Below are 27,847 nucleotides of genomic sequence, written 5' to 3'. Positions count from 1 at the left end.
CCTTCAGATGTGACCCTGCCTGTGAGTGATTCAATTCCACTGTCCTGCTTTTGCCGAGCCAACGTCCACAGTAACAGAAAGTCATTCCTTGGGAAAATACTGAAGGGTTATAAAAATAGAGCAGATGATGTAAAGCCCAAGAGGGGCAGCCACGCTGTTTCCTTGCCCGGCAGTTAACTGGATCCATATTTATGCATCACTCTTTTAACTTCCCTACAAGATGGTCTGTAAAGCCATCTGAAAAAGGGTGAGAAAACGCATTGTAGTAAATAAATACCTCAGAAAATGCAGTCTTTAAATTTCTGTTGTTCTGCAGCACAAGTGATTATTTTTGACTGGCATCTGCAGAGACAATTTGGATACAGGCTAGAATATTCCATTCAATCAGTTCTCTCCCATTGCCCACTACCTTCTCCTTCATAAAAACAACCCCTGACTCCTAAGCTGTACATCCACTGTGTAACTTCCAGGTAATTTTTGAGGATATTTTAGTAAGTCTGACCTGTTTTCCTACTGCTACTCCAGTAATATAATTAATGCATCTGAGTAGACTGAACTCAGGGGTGCGTTTTAAAAAATGTGACAAATTTGTTACACTTTATCCAGCGACCTCCTTGAAACATGCAGTTCCCCCAGTAGTGAACTGTATGTGACACCTGTACTTTCTCAGGTTCTAATGGGTTGTGTTTGTTCAGCACCTTGTGCCAACCTTCCATTTGGTGACTGATGTGCAAATGTTGATTGACTTAGAAACACAACAGTTGATCCCACTTTATTTTGTCCATGGATTACTTCAAAAGCAAACGGAAAGACTGTGTGGAAGACAAAGCAAGCATCTGTTTACTCTTGTTTATTCTGCAGGTAACCACAGACATGTACCAGGTTTTAGCAGCCAACAACTACCAGCTGGAGTATCGAGGGGTCATAAAGGTCAAAGGCAAAGGAGAAATGACCACCTACTTTCTAAATGAAGGGCCTCCAATTAGTTAGCACCGACTGCAGCGCCACACAAAGACGGATTTTGCATTACCCAGGATTGTGAATTGGAGAAGAATCATTTTTTGGCAGTGAAGCTGAACATGCGGCGCAGTTGAAATTTTACCCCATGACTCTAGAGCTGGTATCAGCAAATTCTTTGGCCACCCATCAAGAAAGGCAAGAGAAAGAAGGAAACCACCTTGGAGCTGTTCCTGGCTGAGTGCTAAGCTGACCAAAGATGTGCACTACAGAGTTCACAGAAAAGACATGAATTCGGCATTTTTATAAAGGCTGCTACCACAGGATGGCATAAGAAGCTATTTAAGTATTTATTGACGCAACACAACATTTACTTGGTTGAAGGAATGTATGATTCACTACAAAGCATTATTTTGGAATGGATTTGCACTCCCATAATATTTCCATCCCATACTGCCAGCTATTTGAATTGTACCACTGTGCTTTTATTAGCTGTTTTGAATGGGCTTTCAAAACTGACACCCACTGTTGCAGCACACAAAAAGGCCTTTTAGAAGGGCATTGGTAATGTTTTAGTGTGAAAAGACATTGTAGCCTTGGCCCCCTCTTTTCACCCCCCCTTCTCCATGGCTAAATGACTGCTCTTCTGAGTGGGGCTGGCACACCTGATGAAGGGGAAGATCAGGATAAAGGAAGATGGCTCTACAACCGTATTTATTAAAAAGTCATCTGTGCTCTTCTTTGGTATCTATCAGTTTACATGGGAAAGACTAGATGTAAACAAGAGACACTTTGTGGGGGGAACTCCCCTGAAATTTGTTGTGGGTTTTTTTGTATTTTTTATTTTGTAATATTGAAAACACGGAGATCTAACAGATATACCAAATTCTATATTTTGTAAATTATATATAAATTAGAAGGCAGGCTGTCCACACCGAGGTGTGGGGGGAGGTGTATATAACCTGTAGACTTTTGTGTAACTTTTTTCTGTGTAATACTCTAAACACAGACTTGGCAGTTTTCAGATTGTCACTATACAATCAGCCAACAACAAACAGGTGAGTTTCCAGGCTGAATCTGATGCATTTTAAAATGAAAATCCAGAAAAATCTACAACCCCAAAGAAGAGGAAAAACCCACAGTAGTCACAGAATTGTTCTGTGCAGCATTCCAGCGGAGGGTGGCGGCTTCCCAATGGAAACGGGACCTTTGAGTTTTAGCTACTGAGACAATATCAAACATGTCAAAAAGAGGTCTAACCCCATCTTCTAACTCTTAACAGGAGCTCTTATGAGAAAAGGAAAAAAAAAGCTCATTTGAACTTTTATTTTAAAAAAAAATCATTTTTCATAGATGGTCTTAATAGAATCCTGCTGATCTGAGAGTTGTCTGACATTGTAACTGCCATGTGACATTACAAGGAACTACGTGCTGCAGCATTGAGTTGACTTTCCTGTAGTAAGCACTTATTTAAACTGATTCACAGATTTTCAATTTTCAGGAATTAGGTGATCTTCAGAAAAGATTATGATGGCAAGTGTGTATTATGAGGTGGTTGACCTTAAAATAGTGCCATTGATACTGTGTTGGGCATCTTTATCACTAGTGGGGGGGGAGGGGGGGTTCTGAATAGTTCACTGTTATCATTTATGTACCTTTTCTAGCTATGAAAGAAAAATCCCTTGGTATTTTATTAAAAAAAAGAAAATAATTTAAAAAAGCTATATTTTTTATATTCTATGAGGGGAAAGTTTTGATATTGAATTTGGCTAGCACTAAAAATTACTCCAATCTTTTGACATTTAATAAACTTGTTTTCCACTCTTCTCAGGGCAGAATTATTGTAGTACTCACAGCATAATGATTGCACTATGATGGTGGCGATTTCTTTTTCCTACTCGACAATGAGAATAAGTGAAAATCCATGGACCTGTCTTACTTAATTTGCTGTATTGCTAAGCATGACCTGAGCATTAAGCCATTTAAACATGAGCTTAAATGGCACTGCCCCTTTCCTTCTCCCTTCCACTAGGAAACATCTCTGAAAAGTATAGTATATTGACTTCTGTAAAACTGCCAAGTCTGCCCTTGTACTATACTTTTGCTCCTTTACATCTTTCCTGGTTTGCAAAATACTTAAGTTGCATCACGCTGTTATGCCTTTCTCCCCTCCTCCACTTCCCATCCCCTTTGTCCCTCACTGAGTTTCATTACCTTCATGCCATACACTTGGTTTTAGGTTTGCTTTCTGCTTTCCAAAAGTCTGCAGTCTTCTTAACTTTTGATTCATCTTATGAAGTTGTGTTGTCAATGAAATTTCAAGTCCCCAGTATCTCTAGCTGTGATTGTTGACAGTGTGTCATGATCATTTCAAGGGGTATTCACACACTCTTTACTCTGGATCTTGCAAAAATGGATACAGTTATGATTTCCCATGGAAATTGAAATCTATTTAAGTAATTTAACTATATTAAACACTGTTTCACTGGTAAAGTGTCTCTGTTTTATTTTAGCTGCATTTGGCTGGTGGAGAGTGTTGTGTAGGAGATGCTGGATCTGCAAAAAGAAACATCCAGGTCTTGTCTGGCACCGATGGATGCCCTGGTCTTTTGCACTGTCCCGTTTAGAGCCCCAAGGGCTTGGCTGCCCAGCAAACATCCCCTGGGTCCTTCCTGTGCTCCCAACTGCCCTTGGAATCAGTCTCAGGACAGCTTACAAAATATACTGGCATAACTGAACAGCTTAAATTTGTGTGTATGTCCTTTAAAAAAAAAAAAAAAAAAAAAGTTTGTATTTGCAAAAGCACATCACCTTTGCCAAAGAACTCCCCAGGTATCTCAGTACTTGTCCCCTCAAGGACACTGGAAGGAGACAGCAATGCTGCTAATGCAACACCTTCAATCTTTACAGGTAAAAGTAAACACTACAGGTGACTGTACAATTAACAGGAGCTTTAGGTAGAGCTGAGAAACAAAACCCTGCAGCTTCCAGCTGACTTCTCTTAGTTGAGAAGACAAAACACAGGCAGCTAAAAACCAAATGCCCTACAATCTGTTACAGGTTAGGAGGGATTTTATGAGTGTACTGAGAACACAGCTGCAGGAACAAAAAGCCATGAAGTATTTAAGGTATCAGTCTTTATGAAAATTGCTGGAGAATTTAATTTAATACTTTCTATGCTCTCTTAAATAATCATACAAACAGCAATTTAGGACACTGGCTGATGCAACCAACTTTTTTAACTATGTGGAGAAGGGTATGCCCCAGGGGAGGAAAGGCAGGAGTCTCCTATGCTGGGCCCTCTCATTTCAATCACTGTACACAGACTGGCTGAATAGTTTTCCCCAAATGCATCTTTTTCCCACCCGGAAAGCATTTTGATGAATTCTAAGGTGCTTAGCCACTTCTCCCCAACACAGATCTGGCTACACCAAGTATCTGCTTGCACTTAATAAAATGATACATTTGGGACACACTGAATTTCTTATAAGTGTGTCCTTCACTGCAAATATCTCTGGCTTGGCTGAGTATGTGTTACACAACATCCACAGACACCAGCACCTGGCCAAAAGTATGCCCAGAGGCAAATATTTTCATTCTGTTAAGTTCCCCAACTGCTCCTCGCGGCACCATCACTTCCAGACTGAAGTTCAGGAGTTGTCAGAGAGAGCAAGCTTGGGATGCTGCTGGGAAAAGGGCAGCTCAGCTGTTTTAAGCTGAAAAAACTCAAGTTTCCATGCTCTGGACCTGCTCTGTCCTTGCAACTGAAGAAGCAAGTAGGCTCTGGGGAGGTGGGGGGAGGACTGAGAAAACTGAATTTCAGGCAGGATGGGGGGCACATGCAGCAATATTTTCCTGCCATTTGGGAGCCAGATAGTTTCCTGTATAAAGCAGAGCTGTATATTCTCTGTCCCTGAGCACCTCTCAGTCCCTGCCTGCCCTGCTCTGCCCTGGCAGTGCAGGTGAGGTGGCTGCACTGCTGGGGCCAGCCCTGACCCGTGGCTCCCGCTGGGAAAGGCGCCGGGGTGCCAGCCGGGAGTTCCCGCAGCAGGAGAGCCCAGCACTGACAGCCCCGAGGGCGGCTGGGGCAGCACGGCACTGGCCTTCCAATAAAAAACTCCAGGGGACAGCAGCTGCAGGCGAGCTTCCCTGTAAGCAGCTGGCCAGAGAGATCTTTTACCAGAGAATTCCAGATGCAAATAACTATTGCCATCTACTGGAAATGGCATTACATACCTACCTTGTGTTAGTCAGGTAAGCCTTTGGTCATTCCTTCCTGAAAGCGAATACAGTGACACCTTAGTGAAGGATAAACATTCTGATGTGGGTGTTGGGGTGAACCCGTTCCAACCTTCAGGAGGTCTTCCTTTATAAATACAGCATGAAATGGGCTCTGCTCCTACGAAATGCCACAGAACAATCGAGCAACCACTAATGACCATCTGCACTTCACACTTAAGTAAAGCCTGCTGTTCAAGAGAGTAATCAGCTTTGCTGAATTCATCTCCCTAAATCTGGTAACTCAAGTATCTGGTAAAATCAGCAGGGAAGCCCCTGCCTGAGGGTTGAGAAATCCTGGGAATTTTCAATAAATTTTCACCTCCAACCCGGCCTGCTGTATCGTGGTTCTGATCTCACACCCAAATGTCAGCAAGTTCTAATATTACAGTCAAAACAGGCTAAGAAGCCATGTTTTTAGCACCTAGTAATACCACATAATGAAAACAGTCACGCTCATTAACTTTTCATCGCGAAATGGGATTTTTATCAGTGCTATAAAAACAAGCAAACAAAAACCCAACTGTTTTCTGTTACGCTGGCAGTTGCATTTGTTCATTATACCTTCTAATCAGCAATTAGTTTAATGCCAGCATAACTGGAATGGAATAATGGCCCCAGATGCTATGACAAAGGAAGTTTTCATTCCTTAAAAATGGATCTTTGGGAATAGAAGGAAGGGACGGTGCTTCAGAGGAAACAAAATTCTCTGCCAACATATAAACTGAAGAAATGATGCAACAAAAAATTCCGTATGTGCACAACAACCTGAGTTAAAAACTAAGCAGTACTTGAGGCATTCATAGTAGCTCCCCTGCTTATCAATGGAGGTTAAAAGACAGGTGTAAGGGTTCTTATGGACACTATAAGCAAAATAAAACCTGGTTTTATACTTAAAACATAATAGCTCTTATTGTTTTATGACTGATTTTAAATGGTAAAGGACTGCTCTTCATCTTTTCAGAACGGTGCACTGGATGCTAATACAAGCAATTCTTGGTGCTAAGCAAAGGCTGTTTGCTGCTCATGTTCATAAACACCTTCTTCTTCCCTGTCTCTGAGTGGGGAGGGAAGAAAATTAACTGCAAAGCACCAGCCCCTGCACACCAAAGGGTTTCCTCACCAAACGACTTCACCTCAGACAGCAGTCTGAGACACAACACTTCCCATTGCAGGTTCATTCTCTAATTCTTCTTGGTTGTATTATGCACAGTTTTCTTAATTAATACTCCATCAATTTAAAAAGTAAGATATCCAGTTCCTTTTTTGTTGGTCATAAAATCTGACACCAAATAACTTCTTTAAAAATATAACATTTTGGTATGAAATGCCCAAGAAAATTTGCCTGGGCCAACATTTCATACCACAGCAAAGCTCTGCCAATTCCCAAATCCAGCAACACAAGAGCATTGCAACCTCTCCGCCATTAAGGCCTGATTACAACTACATCTGTTTGTACATTATAAATCATCATAAATAACTGTCATATAAAAATAAAACCCCAGTGTATGTGATGGTGCTCCTCTATGGTTGTTTGGGGTTTGCTGGTTGATTCACCAGCTTTAGGAGCATAGGATTGTTCTCTCAACTAGATCACAGAGGTTTTATCCTAGCACAGAAATACCCAATCCATAAAGCCCAAAGAATCAACACAATCCCTGTATTGCATGTTTAAACTAATCAGATTGATTTATTATTTCCCTGTCACCAGTTGTCTGTCTCAGCTTTGAGCTAATTATTCATCCATTTCTGAAAGGAAGAACATTTAAAAAGAACAGTATTCCAACAGGTGCAAGTCACTCCATTTACTCACCAATCCGTTCCCTTTCAACCCTTCCAGAGTCCAAACACATGAAGTGTGCAAGAATCCTGGGTTTAGTGGCAGAACTTTTTGAATAATTACAAAAAATGAACCCTATCTACATAAACCATTTTCAAAGAATAATTAAAAGAAAATCATGAATGAAAACACATTAAAGAACTTACAGCACAAGACAGAGCGCCACAGGTGAAGCCAATCCCCAGAAACTGAGTTTCCAGGTTACATTTTAATAAAGGAAACATTCACATATTTGTCAATGTGAAACAAAACATTCCAAAATTTAGTATCTTACATATTCCACATCTAGTTTGCTAATATGCAATAGCATTATTATTACTTATTTAGCCTATTCCCTACTGCCTCACAAAGGCAAAACTGACCTTGGAAGCGAAAAGCTTGCAGGATATGCAGAACATACTCTACACATTCCTCCATTAACGTACAAATGTGCTTCCACATTACCATCAGATAATGTGATCATGTAATACCATCAGATAATTCCACAACAGATTATCTCCATGAACGTAGGAACAAAGCTTTTTTATGCCACCAGTCACATTCTACATACATTTCACTGCATGGATATGCTTCACTCTCCTCCTCTAGTCCCATATTCTTTTGTGTCCTTTTCATAAAAAATAAAAAAATAATTTAAAAAAAGGTTCAACCACCAAGTGTAAAATGTCCACAGGCATCTTACATTGATTTATTAAAAAAAAAAAAAAAAAGAAAAAAAAAAAAAAGAGCTCCATTCAGACAGCTTCTTCTTTTGGAGAACAGCTTTACATTCCTGAGAGTAACTACTGGAACAAGACTTTGGTCTCAGTGTTCCAGGACTTGTCAGACGTTGTAATCAGGGGACTTTCCCTGTGGTTGTCGCAGTCGGATTTGTAAGGTGGAAAAAGCTCCCACAGTCACATGGAAGAAGAGCTGCCACAGGTTGCGCAGCTCATACAGGTACATGTTACACAGGCAGATCAAGCCGAAGGTCAGGAAGGATTTGGCATTCCTCCAGCCTGTGTAGTACACAAACAGGTAACACTGTCAGGAAATAAAAAAGAAATCAGGTTACCTCATGGAAAATAACTTCTACTGAAGAAAAACTTACTTGGTTTGGGCTGCGATTTTTTCAGTGACCAGATAAAGTCTGAATCAAACATGGAAGAACAGTACCAATTCAGCAGTCATGTAAGGATGAAGAGTACCTGGTATCAAAACAAGATGATATTTTGCTTGCATTAAGCCCTCTCTGACAACAATTCTCTCATAATAATTATAGCCTGCAATGAGTGGCCCGTGACAAAAGACAGTGGATGTTCCTGGCAATCTCTGGTCAGAATCAACTCTGTTCTACCCAAGCAGTGGAGAAGGAACAAGAGAAGTCTTGTTCAGGAACGTAATGGGAAGGACAGGACAATACCCAGAGCTCAGCACGAGGCAATCCCCCAGACAGCTCCCAGAGTCCTGTCAGGGGTGATGCTGAGGGTTCCCTGGCAGATGCAGAGGCCCACACCCACTGCCCTGCTTCAGCTGCTGCAGGACTGATCACATTTGAAAAGGGACACAACTACTCTGCTGTAATTCTACCACATTTTAGGCAATGTTCTGCCCACTGTGGTGTAACACAGCCTGGCAAGACTGCCCATAGTTCCCTACTCAGTCTTCTTCTTACTGTAACTGGAAATCTGTTCTTTTGGCTCAGTTTTTATCTCTAAAAGGACACAGCTTTTACCCAGACATTATTTTTATTTTTTCTATTGTTTGAACTACTCCCTTAACTGCTACAAAATTTAAAAAAAAATCCTTTGCTCCTTCCCTGGAATCAGGTCATTTCTGCTGAAGGAAGTTTTTTTCTGAGCTTTAAGGTAGACAACAATAGTATTTATGCTTACTTTCTATTCCAAATCTGTTCCCAGTGGATTTATAACTATAGTCACACAGATTTAACAGCATCCATCATCAGATTATCTAAGTGCCATTTCTGATCTTCCTGGGCATTTGCCATGTTTTATCAGTCAAAAAAACCTCTACTTAATTTTCTTTTCATTTTTCATGTTCCTCAAAAAAGGGCAACTGAACAATGCAATTTACTGAGGATACTTTATATTCCATTTGAACTCTACCACTTTGTTATAAAGCATGTATTTCCACTGCAAGTGTGGCTGAGAGCAGCAAAGCTATTTGTAGTGTCTGGATATCTAAATATTGTCAGAGAGGTGAGGACTAGCACCACCAGTAAGATTTGTATGTCCTTCCTCCAAAGCAGAGTAAAACTAGAGATGAATAATCTGCATGTTTCAGAATCTAGACAGAAGTGTTCTGAACCTGCTTGGCCATTTTGAGCAGAGTAAATGCAACCTACTTGTGCTGACAACTTTACAAATCATATCTAAAAGAGCAATTAGTTGGTACTGGTATCTCAGCAATAAGAATTGAAATAATTTCCTAGTGTTGTCACTTCCACTGACAATGTATGAACAAGTGTGACTGCTTCCAAGATTAAAATAAGAGTCAGGATATGCTTCATCAAAATGTTTAATAAAGTCTTTAAAACAGTAGTTTAAATATGTTACTATAACATGATGTCACATAACTGTGAATTTTACTGAACAACTGTTTTAAATTCATTCTGAAGCGTATCTTTCATTGGTCTAGCTCTGAACTACTGGATATGCCCCTTACAGAACAGATAAAAAGGCCAAAAAACAGCCAAAAGGCCAAAACACTGCAGTTTTAACAGCTTACTATAACAAGTACTGTTATGAAACTCCTGAGGGTTGTTTTTCTACTACTAAAGGGAAGGGTTACCATGTCAGTGAGCTTAAAACATCCTATTCCATGTAAGTCTTGTTCTTTTGCCAGCACACCTGAGATATAAACATTTCTTGGGAACTAGAGACACACTGCTGTGTGGTTATTAACAGAAGACAATACAGCATGATGGACACCAGGTGGGTGAATGACAGTGAAATGTGTTGTCATGCAACGCAAGGAATTAATGTCCTGAGCTCTTAACTCAGCCAAAGAACATCAGAAGAAGCCAGAGAACCAACATCCCTCAATTCTGAAAACTGACCAATCACATATTGCAGGAACGATACCAGAGGGAGCGAAACAGAGTTTCAAGAGATGTATTTTGAATATTAATAAAAAGCCTACACTCCAAGTTGCATGAATTTTTCTTTCAGACACCTCTGTTCAAGGCAAACAGTGGAGGAAAGACACACATTCTCATGGATCAATGGACAGACACGAATACTTTATAAAGAATAAGTTGACAGTTTGGTAGAGGAGGGGAAAGTGTATTTTTTTACACAAAAAAAGAATGGAGGAGCTCTACTTTATCTGATAGGGAACAGAAACAGACTGTTGGCACGGAAAATTAACACCAATCTAAATTACTTAACACAGAAGTTGATGGAAAGTCAACAAGTGGTGAAGAACACAAGTCACACTGCCACGTTTTGCTAGAGATAAATTGTAGAGAATGAAGATTACAGATAACCTGAACAAAAGACTGATAGAAAGGCATTTTCTTATATTACTGTCTGACACAGTACTAAACACTGGCAAACAGAAACAAGTAAAAACTGCATACTCCACAAGTCTAAGATTGAAAGTCAAAGTAATTATAATAACAGCAACTGAGCGTGAGAGACATAGACACAGGCTAATGTAATAGCAGTGTCACTGAATGACAGATGCCAGTGGGGACCTTGCTATAAATCATAAAGGAAAGTCAAATTCAGATGCAGAAATGGAAAACTGCCACACAAGAAAACCAAGGGGAAGTGTCAGGCAGGAAAACAGTGAAAAGTGGCCACAAGCTTTCAAAAGGAAGGAGACGCACATTAAAGTAGAAAGTGAGGAAAATTCCAGGGTGCAATGCTTAGGTATTACTGTATTTACTTCAAATCTGCCCAAAGTGAAGAAGCTGTAAGCTATTTATTCAGATGGTTACGTCTACTTGAACTGTGAAACTATTATTTCAAGAAAATAATATAACCTTCACTGCTTGCGACTTTAGAGATAATTGTCTTAATTAAATATCTTAATCATCCAGCTGGAGAAAAAATGCCAGCAAACAGAAGCTCTTTGTATCAATCTACTACTACATGACAGTTTTATGATTAATGAAAAAAAAATAAAGCAGAAAATATTTTTTACAATTACCCTATTCAAGTATCTGTGACATTTAAGAAAACATGGTGACACTTATGCATGACTGGGTCATGTTTCTAAACTCTAATGAATTATGCAAACAGAAAACCACACCTGGTACAAACAGGCTGCCGTTCCGAGAAAAAATGCAATAACATAGCTGAAATCTTCACCTTCATTCTGCAAGAATAAAACAAAAAGCCATGTTTTACAATGAAACAAGTGAAATACCAGGCATTTACAGTATGAAAATTATGAATGTTAAAATAGTTTCACACAGGGATTTAAAGCAATTCCTTCACCACACTAAACCAAGAATTAGGACTAATCAGTGCTTACTGACACATCTGCAAAAAAATCATGATCTGGAGTCTGACCAAAATGTTTATTCACAACAAACAACTCTTGCCAAGATTTTTGCTTTAAAGAAGTCCTGCTGTAACACTGGATATTTACCTTCTCCAGATGCCTTTGAAAATTCAAGTCTAAACACGGGTAACTACCTTTAATAGCAACTTGGTAGAATTGTGCCTTCCTAAAGCTTCACAAAATGGAAACGAGGTAACAGGAAAGGACCCAAACTGGCCACTAGGGTGGGGTAAAACTCTACACACAGAATAACGAAGACATCTCTGTGCTCATGCAGTGAGAGCAAACAGCAGCACAAGAATTTATCAGAGAGATTTGGAAAATAGGGTTCTCTTGAAAGAAAGATGGAAAAACTTCCTTGAAGTGACAGATTTTTCTACTATGTGTTTAGAAAACAAAACAAATCCTCTAAGTTATTCAAATGGGTTGTCATAATTCCTACAGAGCTGAGCAGAGTACATTTCCATACTCAATAACTATTCTAACTACATTTCTGCAAACCCCTGCAACCACCAAAAACTTCCCTAGGAAAACAATGGCTATTCATGCAAATGTTTGTCCTTGAGAGCAAATATCACTTGAGAAGATGGTGGCCCATTCACAAGTGTGAGCATTTCCATGTCCTGTGCTGACCAGGAAAAACTTCTCTTGTCTGCACATACAAATTACATACACAATGCAGTAACTTCTACCCAGTAAGTCTTTTCCCCAGTGCCACTGCATATTTGGTGGAGTACAGTTACAGATTGTAACAGAATTTTATTAACAGCCAAATAAAACCACTGATTATAAAGCAAACAGTAATTCAGAGTGATGCTTTTGAATGACTTCTCAGAACACGTTCCATTAATTGTGTTTTGGATTACTTCTCCCTAGACCTTGTGGATTTTTCCATAATAAAGTAAATTAAGAGAAATTTTAATGGATTTTTAGTGTGCCTCATTTGTCAGAAACGAAAATTATCTTCCATCTGTACTGCAATCTATTACCTCCAGATGCAATAACATAGAGAATAAAATTAACTGGATGTCCTGTCATCACTTAAATAGATTAATCTAACACTGGCGTTATTTTTAAAAAATCAGCTGCAGAAAGGTAATAAAGTAAGTTTTAGCAACGTCACACTAACCAACAGAAATCTGTTCAGTACTATTTGTACTACAGCATACTTTAAAATCATTCCTATTTATTAACTCAGAGAATTGTGCAAAACACAGAAAAACCTAGAGATGAAGTAGAGATGTAGGTTCACTTGGTCTTTCCTTAAAAAACAAACCAAAGACAACTCAAAATGAAGGACCTAGCATGGAACATTTGCATTAACCTTGTTACCTATCCACTAGTCTTCACAAAATGCTGAGACTCAACAGTACTGTTTATTCAATTATATCAATACAATGTAAGATAACTGCAATACAGGTATTCTTCTTTACCTTATTTCCCTAAAAAAGTATCCATTAAGTATCAAGAATATTGCAGTTGGCTGCTGAAAGGCCAAGAGACCAAGACTTACAAGGAGCAGTTGAGGAAACTGGGGCTGTTTAGCCTGGAGAAGAGGCTTGGGAGAGAATTCACTGCTCCCTGCAACTACCTGAAAGTAAGCTGTAGCAAGGTGGGGGTTGAGCTCTTCTTACAGGTAACAGAGGTTAAGATGAGAGGAAATGGCCTCATGTTGCACCAGGGGAAAAATTTCTTCACTGAAAGGGCTGTCAAGCTGCCCAGGGAAGTGGTTGAGTCACCACCCCTGAAGGAATTTTAAAAGCCTTGTAGATGTGGCACTTTGGAACATGGTTTAGTGAACTTGGCAGTGCTGGGTTATGGTTGGACTCAGGTCTTTTCCAACCTAAATGACTCTATGAAGTCCAGCTACATTTGAATAAAAAGACTATCTACCAGCCAAGCACGAGGATTACCATTTTCTCTCAGAAAACTTCCATGGGCTTTTTAGTTTCTATGTCTATCACCACAATAACAGGCATTAAATGGTAAGGAAGTGTTTGGTTTTTTTATGGCAACACACATGAACTTTCTGTGCATGCCTGCCAAGTACTACCAGCATATTCACCTGAATTGCTTGAGAGCATAAACAATTATTAGTGACACTGCAGCACTAGTGGGAATACAACCAGCATAAGAAATGGAATAGAAAGAAACTCAAAGGCTACTGGGAGAGTCATAGAGATTTTACAGATAAAAAAAAGGGTTTGGGGGAGGTTGTTTGGTGAGGGGAGTTTAGAAGAAATCACGTGAAACTTCCCGACACCAATCCTTTCAATACACAATGAGAAATAAGGTTGATTAAATACAAACAGAAAAACTACAAAAGTTCTCTAAAAATTTTACAAAACCTGTTTAAAGATTCCCTCTCTGTGGATTTTTCAAAAAAACTGCCCAGATTTTTAAAACTGTTCATCATTTCACTCAAGTGTTTTTAAATAGCATCTATAGAAATGAAATGCATCATACCCTGGCATAAATTTAGAAAACAGAACATTTTGTTCACATCCTCACTGCTACCAAGGTACCAGGAAAGGAGCTGGCCACCCACCTTCCACTGCTGCTGAAACTCCCAGCCTCGATGAATGAGGCAGCACACTTGAGGAGGATGCACAGATCACAAACAATTCAGGTTCTATAACAGAGACCTGACCTCACAAACAGTATTCTGAAATAAAACTGGCACAACTCAGCTCATACAGCATCTTCCAAAATGAAAATTGTGATTGCTACAATGCATAACTTTTAAATTCATAAACATGTGCAATACCTGGAGAAGGCTTTCTATGGCATGGAAGCCACGGATTAAATTCAAAGCTCCACATAACAGACTAAGCACAAATGAGACAATTCCTGGCAGAGTCACAGGTTCCAGACGCTGATGAGGAGCTGCAAAGCAGATCAAAAAAAGATATCACAGGTCAAAGCAGTGCCTTCAGAAATTCAGTAAAATAATAATCTCATTTGTCAGTGGCTTCTAGCTCAAGAGATTGCTGAAGCAAATCACAAAATGTCATTTCTGTTTTCTAAAAAGACAAAGCATTGTAAATGTTTCAGCACAAGGGTTAGCAAAAAGAAAACTTTCCTCCAGTTCACATAAATATTGTCTTGTTATACTTAGTCTTTATCTCAATACATTCCATTTATTCAGTATGGTACTGATGGCTGCTCAAACATGCCAGGAAATCAATAGTAAAAGATGCACTTGCTAGTGAAATCTCTCCACAATTAGTAACCACCTAATAAGTCACATACTTAAGAGCTTCTTTCACAACCTCCACTCTTTTTTAACACTAATGCATTAGTGAGATATCGAGACTGATTTAGCTTCTTTGCTGCACAGAACACTGAGGTAAAGTTATCACGCTCCCCTTCCTTAAAAACACAGTGAGTGCTACTAAAGACACATGTGAAGAAACAGCTCCAAAACTCAGCTGGGATCTCTAGTACAATCTTATAAGGACCTTCCAGATTGTGCTTAGCCTCTTACAAGTAGAACACATTAACACTAAAACACTCTTTCTTCCCATGCACACTCGCTCTTTCAAACTTATCTAGGGTCACAAGTATGTAACAGTTATGTATGTTCCCCATTACTGCCCCTTTCCATAATGAATAACAGAAAGCAAATGCGAAAAAACAATGCAAAACTCTGAACAGTCTGAGTGACACTGGGATAACAATGGGACTACTGAGCTGTGCTCCAATCATTCTGTTCAAATCAACCAAGTGTAAAGCTGTGAACAATGAGGTTAATGAACTGTAACATTAATAGAGAGAGGGGTGTCAATCCCGGTTGTTTGTATTGCACAGATCCAGGAAAAAGGTTTTTCAAACAGTTTATGAAGTTACAGAACCTAAAAAAGCCCCAACAAAAGCTATTTCACATTAATAAGCTGGCAGGGCTGTCTAATTATGAGTCTACAATAACACAAAGATAAAATACAGGATGAGTTCAGTTAATTCATTTGTGCTGAATTTAATAGTCTATAATCAGTTGGTTTGTTTTTTTTAAACAAAAGCATAACCCATGTTTAACTTTGAGAGCTCACTGCTTTTCTAACTGTAGGGCACATTACTCCCAGCAATCACTCAGTTAAGGTTAGATATGCTAGATGTGCTATTTGCATACCAAACCATTCTTTTTCAATGAGTCCCAAGTGGTTGTTCTGTTTTGGCTTTTTTTAAACCATCTCATCTAGAGAGTGGCAAAAAGCTGAGGGTGTGTATGACTGTTTTTAGCCAAAAGAAATTCCACTCCATTAACTGGTGGATAAAATTAGTTCACTGCTCTCCACTTGCAGCTCTCCAGAAAATCTTATTTTCCCCACGTATTGGGTAACTTAAAATCATTGTGTGCTAAAACAGCATCTAAAAAACCTCTTTGAGAACCGTGGGGGGGAAAAGTAAAGAGTCTGGCCAGCTAAAATCAACACAGTCTATGAAGGTTCATAAAACAGTAACTTCTCTCTTATTAAAATATGAAAAAAAAAATTCCAAAAATATAAAGGAAATTATTCACCATTACTAATGTCATTAAACTCTCCAGGGCTCAACAAATTTTAGTGCTACAATCAAAACAACAAGAATCATTTATATACTAAAAGATGAAGGCAAAACCAAAAGAATGAAGAAGGAATGCCAAGAGAAGGCAGGGTAAAGGACAATTGACTTTGAATGGGTACATCCAATCTTAGAAATACGATTAAGTGCCATATCAAAAATTCTCAGTTCAAATAAAGTACAAATTCTGAACTTAATGTTTACATTTAAACGAAAATTCAGGAAATTTATATGAGAAACTACATTACTTGTAAGAAAGTTTATTTAAAACTAAAATGTAAAAAAAAAAAAACCCCAAAAGCATGGAGCAAAAAAGCATCAAGCAAAAAAAAACCCTTTGATCTGACAAGTGTTTCTTCACTAAAAAAAAAGCTCAGAAAATAGTAATTTTATCCTAACCTGAAACATCCCACATCAGCATGCTGTGACCCTATTTCTAATGCCTGCCAACACCTACATGTACCTTTTCTGGAAGATTCTCTCCATAATCTGCCCACTTTATGCTTCCCACATGCAGAATTACCCCTGTTCCTCACTGCACTGCACAACGCTCAGAGGGAAAGGGGTGCTGCTGCCAGCACTGCCGGCACAGCAGGCCTGGACTCCACAGCCAGTTACTGCGTGAGCAAGTGACAGCCACTGCTCCCCCCACGGCCCAACATAACGCCTCCAACGCTGCCATTCTGCACAACAAAACAAGATTTGCATCCACCTAACTTCCCACCTCTGGGTGCTCTCCAACTTCATTTAACACAGCTCACTCCAGAAAGGCCTGCTTTTTAACAGTAGAGCAGATACAGGAAATTCCACCAGGCAAAACGTCTCTTTGTGAGAATCTGTCCTTAGAGCAAAGGAGAAACTTGGAAGTCCAGCCAACTGAGTGGGCAGCAAACATCCAGAGAAAGTTCTTTTCAAGGGTGGAGAGAAGTGATGAATGTAAAGAACTACAAAACCATTAGCAGACTTTCTAAAAAAGACACTGTTATTCAACAGCATCTAAGATGTGAAGAGCTGAAGAAGTAGCAAAGTGCCAGCCTCTCATAATGTACAGCCCTTTGATGGTGAGTTTCTACAGCAACTCAAGGAAGGAAGTGGATAACTGAACAGAGATCTATGGAATTCAGAGGAAGAAGAAAGTTAAAAGTAACTGAAAGAGAAACAGAAGAATAATGACATGGAAAGAAAAGAGAACAACAGAATTGCTTCTGGAAGAAGTAAAAAAAAAAGAAATAGAAGATCACCTGCCAATTATTGTTGAATCTTCTTTTTTAGTTAAAAGGGAAATGGTCCCTATGTTTTTTAATTTAGGTCTATATTACCTTCCAACACTCTTACTCAAAGTGATAAAAACCGCATCTCCTACAACATGGACAACTTTTAAAAAACAGCCAATTTTGACACAGGCTGAGTGCTCTCATGCTTATTGCTTTTTCTTTTTCCAGCTGCAGGAAGTTCAAATCTAGACAATTTTCAGAGTTAACCAGTTGCCCCTTCTGCCACCATAACCCTCTCCACAAAGCAGGATTACACAAGAACATTAAGAGTAAATAACAATATAAAAATCAAAAGTGGCAAAGGAGTGACATCAGAGCATTATATACCTTTAAAAAGAGCCCACACACGTAAAAAGATGACGAAGGTAGTACAGTGCTGCTTAGAACATTCCACTCTTTTAAACAATTTAAATACCTTCACACTTTTCCTTTTTTAATTTTCCTGAATCCAACTCCAATACTGTTAAATTGCAAACACAGAGCTTATAAGCTATTTCGACACTCTCTCATAGCACATGGGAGTGGCTCTCAGAATCAGGGCCCCAGAGTACAAACAGGCCACCCTACTGATCTTGTTTGGTTTTCGTCTTCCATAGAAGCAGTTTTCAATCTTCTAGAGTAATCCTCATGAGTAAGCACATAATAAGGATAATACACTGGCAAAGAGATCCTATTAATATATACATATACATAAACTGCACAAAATCTCATTCATTACAACACTGTAGGAGGTGTTTAGATTTACAATTGCAATTCTATGATTTATGATTGCACCCTGACACTGTAAAGTGAACTGCATCAGTGTGTGCCTGCTCATGGTAATTTACAGACAGAAGTACTTCTGAAAAAAAAAAAAAGGGGGGGGGGGGAATATACTAACTAATTAAAATCAACACTTCCTTCCATTCTATTTATGATTTTGCCTCACTAAACTTGGAGGACTGAAATCAGATGATGTCAGTATCACGTGTGGAGTCCACGTATCAGTGCAAGGATTTGGCATTTTGTTTCTGTCCTGCTGGAAAATATCTAAAGGTGGGTCCCAAACCCATTCAGAGGATTCACTTAATAGCACAAACCCTTAACCCAACACAACCCCACAATTCCACATTTATCTCCTACATAAAGTAAACTAGTTTAAAAAAATTAATGACTCCTTCAAAGAATTTGGCAGTTTTATACAAAATTGCAATTCTTAACCTTGTACACAAGGCACTCATTTTACAGAGTGTATCTTTCAGCCAGCACAGCTCTTTGGATTTTCACCACTGCAGAGGTTTCCTAAAGAGATGCTTCTCCCTACAGCTGCTCTAACTCCTGACACAGCTCTCAGCTTATGTCAACGCTGAGTCTTACTGGGCAGAAATCTCAAAAATTTTCAGATATCTTAAAAGGTCAAAAAATATAAATCATCTTCTTGCTAAGTGCTCATCTTTATATGCAGGGTTTTTTCCTTCAATAAAGCAGCCCATTGAACAGAGCCATTTCTTCCTCTGAGTGCCTTGGGAAGGTGAGCATGTGGAGCAGGAGAAAAAATAGACATCTGAGCTAAAATACACATAAGGTCATACCAGCTTTATGATCTAGAAACATGAAAAAAACAAAAAAAAAGTGAATTTTGCTGCATCTGTCTCATTTAAGGATACAACAACAGAAGTCTGGAACTTACCTGCAGATATCTTACCAGAACCCTTATACTCCCCCACAGGTATATGAGAAAAGCCATTGGCTGAACCAAGTTCTGACACAGAAATTTGATACGGTGGTCTCAGTTTGATTTCTGTCTGCATATCAGCAAGATTCATCTTTGTTGACAAAGAACGTGTGTTGTTGTATCTCTGTTTGGTCCTCTGAATGAAATTATCTGTGCAAAATTGAAAATAAAAAGATGTTTTTCTATGGACTTGGTTAATTACATACTCCAAGATCATGCAGCTTTTCAGTTCACAAACTGAAATATAGTTTGATATATTTGTATTTATCTTGGATTTTTAACACTATTTCTGTTTTGTGCCTAATACATCATGCATTATTTAATTCTGCAGTTAAAAAAATAAGATCTAAAAATCTAATTATGTAATAACTGAATAAACTAATGACTTTTCATTGCATGAGTCTGAATGCATTTCTAATACAATGGATTTACTGCACTTATTCTAGTTTTTCTGTTAGTTTAGTAAATATCCTTATGAAAAAATTATGTTGTGAAAGAAAAAAAGTGTTCATAGGAATCTTCACAAGGAGGAGAATAATGTTATACAGAAATTTTCAATAACTGACTGAATTATAGACAGAAATTAACCAACTGGAGTATCTTGCCCCGTGTTTCTAAAACTGCAGCTCTTTTTACTCTAATGTGTTTTATAAGAATATCTAATTACAGAAATTTCTAATGTATAGTATTAAAGCAACATAAATTAATGGCATTCCTAACAGCTGTTATCTGGTATATATGAGATGAGCTGCATTTTGGAGTCTGAAGATTAAATGCTCCACTACATCATAAGAAAGAAAAGTTTCTCCCTTTCATGTATTGAACAAAAGGCAGCACAGCTAAGAGCTAACACAAAACTGCAATCTTTTATTTGAGAAATGTGTGAAGGTCAATGACTTCACAGGTTAAGTTTTTCAACAGGTATGAAGTTAATCAACTCCTAGTATTATTAACCAGAAGATGAACTCCAGAGTTGGTCACACAAGGCTTCAACCAAACCCTACTAGAATGAACAGAAGTAAGCTTGGATTAAACTCTAGTAGTTTAATTTAACGCCCCCAGAAGTATTTCTTTATTGACTCCAACAGGACTTAAATCACATTTTAAATCCACCTGAAATAGAGCTATAAACTGCTTTGGAAATTGTGTGCGTGCTTTAAGTTGCATCTATTTACTACTCATTTGTCTTAGCATGAGAACGAAGGGGATAAAAGCCAGATCCTTACCAAACTCTATAAAACAGTATGGTCTGATAGCAGTATTTGTCTTCATCATATTGTAGGTAGTGATGAATTCCTTCTGAAGCTCATCCAGGAAACAGAATGCCAGGACACTGGGATAATTTTCAGTACACAACATCATGTAGCTTACTCCCAGGGAACTTATAAAGCTAGAATTGAGAAAACATATTCAAAATTTCAGATTTAAATTCAGTGAATTGACTGCTTTTCTAATCTTATCTTATATTCTATAACCAGAAAAACAAAAACTTATCTGGAGTACCAAAGGAATAAATGTTTACTGAAGAGTCCAACAGTATTCTAGAAGAAAAACAAGTTACTTTTAGGCAATGTCTCACTTGAACACTACATTGTACAATCATATCAGAAGCTGGTTTACACATATAGGTATGTATGTATCTATATATGTGTGTGTGTGCACGTATTCACACACACTTTTGAAACAGAAAATAACAGAGCTTTTACAATGCAGAAACACCGCAGGCTTGTCCCGTAACAGCTTTTCATTCAACTCAAATGCAAAATGTGTGACCCAGTGCAGCCCAAAACTGCAAAACCTTATCTTCAGATTGGGAGGGGCCCCTGTTGGCTCTTTCTAGAACATGGGAAGTAATACAACTGTTCTGTAGAATGCAATATTAATAATTCTCCAAAGATAGTTGCAAGAGAGTTTCATATTTGCGGAGATAGTAAATATTAAATCAGAAAAGGACAGTTTTCAATATATGTGTTCTGCTGCATTTAGGCAATTCATTATAATTCTGGTTTTCATGATACATTCAAATTTCTTTAAAATCTTGCTGGATAACCTCCAGTATTAAAAGTAATCAAAGACAAAAGCAGTAAAATCTACCCTGATTAAGCCTTTTATCTCATTCTTAAAAGCTTGTTTTAAGCTAATCAGTTTACAGGCCAACTACAGCTGGCCTGTGAAAAACAAAACAAAACAAAGACTCAAAAAATTTGGCCCATCCTGGGCTTTAATCCAAGAAAAGTTGGAAACTCACATATCCCTATAAGAGATGGAGAGGTCTTAGGACTTTCTAGGATCATTCAGGTGGTACGCTTTCCACCACTGTAACTTCTACATGGTTAACTAGGGGTTAAGATGAAATTACTCACCTCATTTAAAATACCTAAATTAGAATCAGAATTTAGGTCAGTTAAAGTGCAAGTGAACTATAAACAATAAAGAATTTCTTTTGAATATTTAATCCAAACCTACTCTTCCAGTGTAAAGCCACTCTTCCCATGATGTTGTCCTATGACTTTGTGCCACTATAAAGGAACTTCCATGAAAGTCTGAATAGGTTCAAATCTTTCTAAAATTTCTCAGTTTTAAATTTCTGACACATAAATAGAGCCAAGAATTAATCTTAGTTTGATTAAGCATTTCTAATGTGAACAGTTAACTTTTTCACTTACAGAGAGACACAACCTAGGATATTGCAAATGCTTAAATGAGAAGCCTTACTTTATGTTATACTGTCCAGTTTTCAGAGTACATCTATCAGGAAGCTGAGAAAGTTTTTTGGAGAGCATTTTAAAATATTTTCTACATTCTTGCATTCCCGTGCTCTGGTCATAATCAGTGGATGCAGAAAGTGGGAGTCCATCCCTCACACGGACCACAGAGGCAGATAAAATCATAGACATTGCCAACAGAGCTAATGACAACCTGCAACAAAACACAAATCAGAAGGAAGCAGAATTAAGGCAAAAACAGAAACAACAGAGTCAACTGTGAATAATCAAACTTCTCAAGCTGTACAGTGGGTTCAGGCCTCAACTGGGGCACAGTTAGTATCTTCAACTATAACTCGGACTAGAGTCTTAACTGAACAGGACCTACTAATCTACATGAGCCACAAACCAATTTTTCAAACCTTACATTAAATCTAAACATTCCAAAGTTTAGCAAGACAAGTATTAAAGAATTACTTATCTGCTAAGCATCAGTACACAAATTTGTTCTCCTTCAAGTGGGCGAACTGCTAGAATTTATATGAAGCCAAAAGCAAACACTTCCTCAGCTCTTAACACTGCTCTGAAGACTCCTACCACATACTACACCTATCACTTCAGACACTAGGAAAAAATATTTTTGCCTCCCTCAGATGATGCTACTCAAGTTCCATACAGTCACCAACCGCAAAAGGAAACAGATTTCTGGATACAGCTGAAATATGCTTTAGTGTGTGATACTGACATGTAGACAGCACCTTTCAAACTATGACGTTAAGGGCGCTTTACAAGCCTCAGCAGTTGAATGACTGCATTCTCACAAGTCAGAAATCCACATTTTCCCCAAAAAGACACTACCTCTTCACAAGAGAGAGGAAATAGCTATTTTTAACCTGAACTCTCATCTTCTCTATTTTCCACTCCCCAAAGATGATATATCCATCAGGATACTTAATGAACAATCAACAATATTCAGGCTTTTCAAGGTTATTTCCTCCTCAGAGAGAAAGAGCCATATAATAACATAAGCACTAAAAATGTGTTGTCATTTTCAGTTTAGTAAATTCAGCTTCATCAGCAGTCAAACTTCAGCCTCCTTTGAGATCCATCACATTAGCTGAATAAATTCCGAATTAATCCCCTCATATTTTACTTGTACAGCACATCAGACTCTCCCCAAAGCTGTAAGAGCAGTGGAAGCCACTGTTGACTGCAGTCTGCTCAACACCTTGGGGCTTTTGTCAGGTGCCCTTGTTATTTCAGCACTTCACCAGAGAATTCCCTCCTGAACAGTGCCTCCAACAGCTGGACACAAAAACAAAAAACAGCCCCAACTCCAGGACTTCCTCTAGATCAGCTTGCTGGCAAGAAGCATTCAAGAAACTAAACCAACAGTTCTAGAAATTTTTTACCCATCTCCAAGTTCATGCACGTGTTCCCAGAAAGTCAATCCACATGGAATGCACATGGACTCATTTCCTTAACCATGCTGCCAACCATATAACCAAGGCAGCAGCTCAGGAGCACAACAAAATTGCAGAGGAGCTTTAAACTGTAATGGTTCTCTGACAATAACCATCTCTACCAGTCACAACTCAATCCTGACAGGGACTTTTGGGAGCTGTACCAATATAAACAAAAGAGCAATGATGCAATAGCAAAGTTTAAATACCCCTTCATTAACTTACTTGCACAAAACGTAATTTCATGGATCTGCATTTCCACTGAAGAAACAAATACCTCCTCAGCACTTAACACAAAGAAAGGAATGTAGCTCCATGTCCTGTTTCAGTAAAAGGCAGTGAATGGGAGTGCACTGCAGTAGAACCCAAGAATCCCACAGCCAGCTCTCAGAAGAACAGATATTATTCTCTTCACTTTTCAAATGATCTCGATGGTTAAAGTTCATGTTGAGCTATCTGATGAGATAAGAACAAACAGAAGAAGTTAAGAAATATATTTACTGGGTAACAACAAGCTTCAGCTCTTTTTGTGAGGCCATACATATTGGAAAGGCCTGAACATAGCCAAGGCAGGTTACTCAAAAGATAATCAAAGAAAAAGAAAACTAGGATAATAGAGATATCAAAATGCTTCTGTGCTCTTTAAGTGAAGTTCAGGAAGTCCCATCACTTGAGGCATTTAAAATGGGAAAACACGTTATCTGTCTGCACAGTACAGGAGTAACTCAGGTTTACACAACCTTTGATTGAACCCCATCATTCCCCTCTTCCACTGTGTTTGATTAATCCATCATTTCCTCTGCTCAGAACACTTTAGGAACAAAACACAGCACAACCACAGCTCTATTTCCAAAGCATTAGGATTTTCAATGCTCAATCCCATCATAGTTGCTTTGCTCCTACAACGAAGGACAAAGAACATAAATGCCACCAACAACAGCATGTATGCACAGACAACACACAAAGGAAATGATAAAGACATCTTCAGAGGTATTCTTTCAACTTTTATGTCTATTCTGTATGCAAAAAAATATTTGCATAAATCTTGAACAAAACTTTCTTCAAGACTCCTATTTATATTCAGAGGAATAGAGGCTCTATAACAGAAGACAAGCCTCTATTGAGACCTGCTAATTCTCTTCATATACTATGAAATCACACAAGGTAGAAATTGTGTTGAGCTGAAGATCTTAACACTAGTTAGATTTTGTTACCAACATCTTAAAAACCCACCCAGTGAAAATAGGAACTTTTTTCTCAGCCTCTTAACAGCAGAATCAGAAAGCTATCTAAAAACCAAAGCTAATAAAAGAAAATTATACATATGTCAAGAGATGTATAATGCACATACTCTAACAGAACATTCAGCCTTGCCTGAAAATGTATTAACAAAGAAAAAAAGTTTACTAAACCTACTTTACTCAGCTCTCCAAACAATACAGCTTTACACAAGGAGCCAAGTGGTAAATTTGATCTGCATTTACATTTAGAGACTGAAGGAAGAAAAGGCAGTGCTTTCAGAGCTACCTCTAAATGCCTTTTTCAAACATCTATTCAAAGCTCCATTAAATAGGTCACCAAATCATTACAAACTTCCTACTTTTTCCTCCAAAAAATCTATATCCCTCAACCACCTGAAGATAACAAAAGACTGCACTTCCACTACAAATGGTCTATCAATCTATTACAGGTGCAAGGAAATGAACATATTGGGTTCACTGTCTCACTCCGTGACAGAACTGTGGAATACCAAACCCAACCAGCAGGGATTTGGCTCACAGGTATCAAAAGGGTCCAAAACATGTCACCAGCCAGTGGAACCCCTTGTCACAGGCTGCTGTCCATGCACATGGATTGAAAAGTTCACAGATAAACTAGTAGGGGTATTAAAACCAAACCACAACCCTTTGCTCAGCAGGATTCTGACCCCCACACGAACACCAACGGGGAGAGTACATCACAGAAGCATCACCCCACGCTTGCACCATTCTTTTCTCCCTTAGTTAGTATTTACTTCTGCCCCACCATTGTTGATTTCCCCTTCACAGCCCTCCCCGCAATGAGGGCGGGGAGAACTCATGGAAAAGAGAAGCACGGAAAAGCAGGCCACAGACAGGTAAGAACCAGCAGGGTGGCTATTCCTCTGTCACTCCACCTTCCCAAGAGCTGTCCAATCCCTCATGCACATGCCAGCATCCACTGTTTCACAACTAGGAATTAGCACACGTGCCTGGTTTCATTTCCTCCCATGAACGAGGAACCTCAGGTGATGGAAACCAGAGCCTGCTTCACTGTACATTTTTTTTTTTAAGACATATTCAATTATCATGTTGTTTATTTCTGTGTAGGCACTTGACCCTGAAGCAGCATCTAGAAAAGTCCTAGAAACACTGAAAACAGAAACTGGAACATTCCAGCCTTTTGTAACAAATTCATCATCTAACTTGTGACCTGACAGTCAACTGTTTTAAACCTGAGATAGTCTTGTAACATTTTAGCAAGTATTTGAAAGTTACTTGTGACTATGATTTGCTCAGGATACTTCCCTTTAAAGCAATTTAGCTTTCTCAAAATTCCGAGCAGATCTAGTGTAGCCTTCAGCCAACTTAATCACAGCATTTCTTGCTGGGATGTCTGCCTCTCATAAAAATATTAAATTGGGAAGTGTGTGCAAGCTGCATTCCTGTCTGACACAGAATTAAGATATAACTTCTGTGCTTACTTCAAACGTACCTAATACTGTTAGACAATTTATTGTCTCCACTTCTGAGTGTTTTGACAGCTTCATTACACAGGAAGGAGCCTTAATTTTTTCACTCTATATCATACTTCAGAAATTCGTGTTACAAAATGAAGCACTACAGAAGGACACAACAAATAAAGTCACTTTGACATCACCGGGTATGATGAGACAAGAGAATAATCCTAAATCACCAGCCAAAATAATCCTTTCCATAAAGCCAGGGGGAAAGAGACCTCAGAGGCAGAATCAAGAATCACAGAATCAATGACGTTGGAAAAGATCTCTGAGATCTTCGAATGAAGCCTGTGACTGGACACCATCCTGTCACCAGCCACCACTAAGTGCCACGTCCTTAACAGGTGGCTCCAGGCACAGTGACTCCATTACCTCCCTGGCATCCCAATCCAAAATACAATCACTCCTTCTGAAGAAATTCCTTCTAACGTCCAAACAATGAAAAACTACGGGAACGGAACAAGTTGCATCCCAAAGTTTGGGAGCTTGACCCTTTCACCTACCACCTACTTACGTGGCAGCTCCGACAGGACCATCTGCAGCCGCAGCAGAAGCGCTGACTCAGTGGTCACTGACTTAGGCGGATCCGCACCGCTCCGGGTCACGAAACTTCACACAACCTCCCGCAGAGCCCGGAGAGCGGCGGAGACCCCTACACACAGCTGCCTCCTGCTACCGAGCGGCGCTCGCCAGGAGCCCCGAGCGGCCCTCGCCGCCTCCCCCGCCCGCCCAGCCCGCGGCAGCGGCACTGCCGCCGCCGCCACCACCACCCCCCGAGACGACGGCGGCGGCGGCGGCCCCGCGCTGACCGCGCCTGAGGCGCGAACGCGGCCGGCCCTGAGGCTCCGCGGCCGGGCCCGGGGCCGGCAGAGGCGGGCGGGCGGCAGAGGAGGGAAGGGGAGGCGAGGCCGCGGCGCGGTCCGGGCGGGCAGGGCCGGGCCGGGCCGAGCCGGGCAGGGCAGGGCAGGGCAGGGCCGGGCGGCGGCGGCTCCGGCCGCGGGTCCCGCCCCGCCCGCGCCCCTCACGGCGCCGGCCCCGCGCGGGGGGCGCGAGCCGTACCTGGGCAGCGGGGCGGCGGCGCGCGGCTCCCGCCGGGCATTGTGGGAGCGGACACGTCCGCGCGCGCCGCAGCGCCCTCGCGCGTGGCGGCCGCGGCGCTGCGGGGCGGGGCCGCCCTGAGGGGGCCGCGGGCGCTCCCGGCGCGGCCGCGCTCGGGGACCCGGCGGGCCCCGCTGTCAGCCCGCGGAGATTGAGGAAGCGCCTGCGGGGCGGGCCCGGGGCCGCTCTGTACGACGAACATGCCGCCCTTGCGTGGCTGAGATGCGTCGGCCGGACTGCCGGGCCAGGCTCCCGGGCGTGGGTGTCTCTCACCGCCTGGGCGGGAGCAGCCGAGCCACCGCCAGCGCTGTCTCGCACAGCCTTGCCTGAGGCTGAATTTATAGAATCAGTCACGTTGGAAAATATCTCCGGGATCATCGGGACCAACCTATGAGCCAGCACTAGCAATGTCAGCCAGACCAGGGCACCGAGTGCCACATCCAGTCTTAAACACCTCTGAGGATGGTGACTCCACCACATCCCTGGGCAGCCCAGTCCAATGTCCAGTCACCCATTCTGTGAAGTTCTTCCCAATCTGAACCTCCCCTGGTTCATTTTACGACTGTCCTCTTGTCCTGTGCCCTGGGAGAAGGGCCCGACCCCCACCTGGCTCCAGGCTCCTCCCAGGGAGTTGTAGGGGGCGATAAACTCACCCCTGAGCCTCCTCCAGGATAATTCGCTCTGTTGT

At 40.3% G+C, this 27,847-nt stretch overlaps 2 protein-coding genes across 3 annotated transcripts in view; one reads left to right on the top strand and one right to left on the bottom strand.

Annotated features, from left to right (window-relative positions):
- The window catches only part of ADCY5 (adenylate cyclase 5), a 203,287-nt gene extending 199,009 nt beyond the window's left edge, over positions 1–4,278 (top strand). The window contains exon 21 of the mRNA XM_066190271.1: positions 862–4,278. Within this exon, the coding sequence (XP_066046368.1) occupies positions 862–990 (129 nt within the window). The 3' untranslated portion in view covers positions 991–4,278. The remainder of the gene's footprint in view (positions 1–861) is intronic.
- A 2,627-nt stretch (positions 4,279–6,905) lies between these two features.
- SEC22A (SEC22 homolog A, vesicle trafficking protein) lies at positions 6,906–27,176 on the bottom strand. Of its 2 annotated transcripts, none has more exons than XM_066190270.1 (8): positions 27,121–27,176; positions 23,529–23,759; positions 21,851–22,054; positions 20,362–20,525; positions 19,091–19,285; positions 14,355–14,473; positions 11,333–11,398; positions 6,906–8,098 (listed from the first exon to the last, which is right to left on the bottom strand). In XM_066190270.1, exons 3-8 carry the CDS (start codon positions 22,030–22,032, stop codon positions 7,898–7,900), a joined length of 927 nt encoding a protein of 308 aa, XP_066046367.1. In that variant the 5' UTR covers positions 22,033–22,054; positions 23,529–23,759; positions 27,121–27,176; the 3' UTR covers positions 6,906–7,897. The 2 variants fall into 2 exon arrangements, with proteins under 2 accessions (XP_066046367.1, XP_066046366.1); XM_066190269.1 differs by lacking the exon at positions 27,121–27,176 and adding an exon at positions 26,576–26,778.
- Positions 27,177–27,847: the final 671 nt, after the last annotated feature.

This window comes from Chamaea fasciata, unplaced genomic scaffold, assembly GCF_029207755.1.
Source record: "Chamaea fasciata isolate MVZ Bird 193981 ecotype frontalis unplaced genomic scaffold, bChaFas1.0.hap1 SCAF_8, whole genome shotgun sequence".
In the NCBI taxonomy this organism is placed as follows: domain Eukaryota; kingdom Metazoa; phylum Chordata; class Aves; order Passeriformes; family Sylviidae; genus Chamaea; species Chamaea fasciata.
The sequence above is the reverse complement of the archived record's forward strand: the minus strand, read 5'-3'. Positions and strand labels throughout refer to the sequence as shown.

Bases quoted from the DNA above. Each gene is read 5' to 3' on its own strand.
- SEC22A (XM_066190270.1), bottom strand. From the start codon at position 22,032: ATGTCTATGATTTTATCTGCCTCTGTGGTCCGTGTGAGGGATGGACTC. The intron at 19,286-20,361 runs GTAAGGATCTGG...AATTTTGCACAG, and splicing joins ATACTGTTTTATAGAGTTTG to ATAATTTCATTCAGAGGACC. The intron at 8,099-11,332 runs GTGTGGTTTTCT...ATTTCCTGACAG, and splicing joins CGGCAGCCTGTTTGTACCAG to TGTTACCTGTTTGTGTACTA.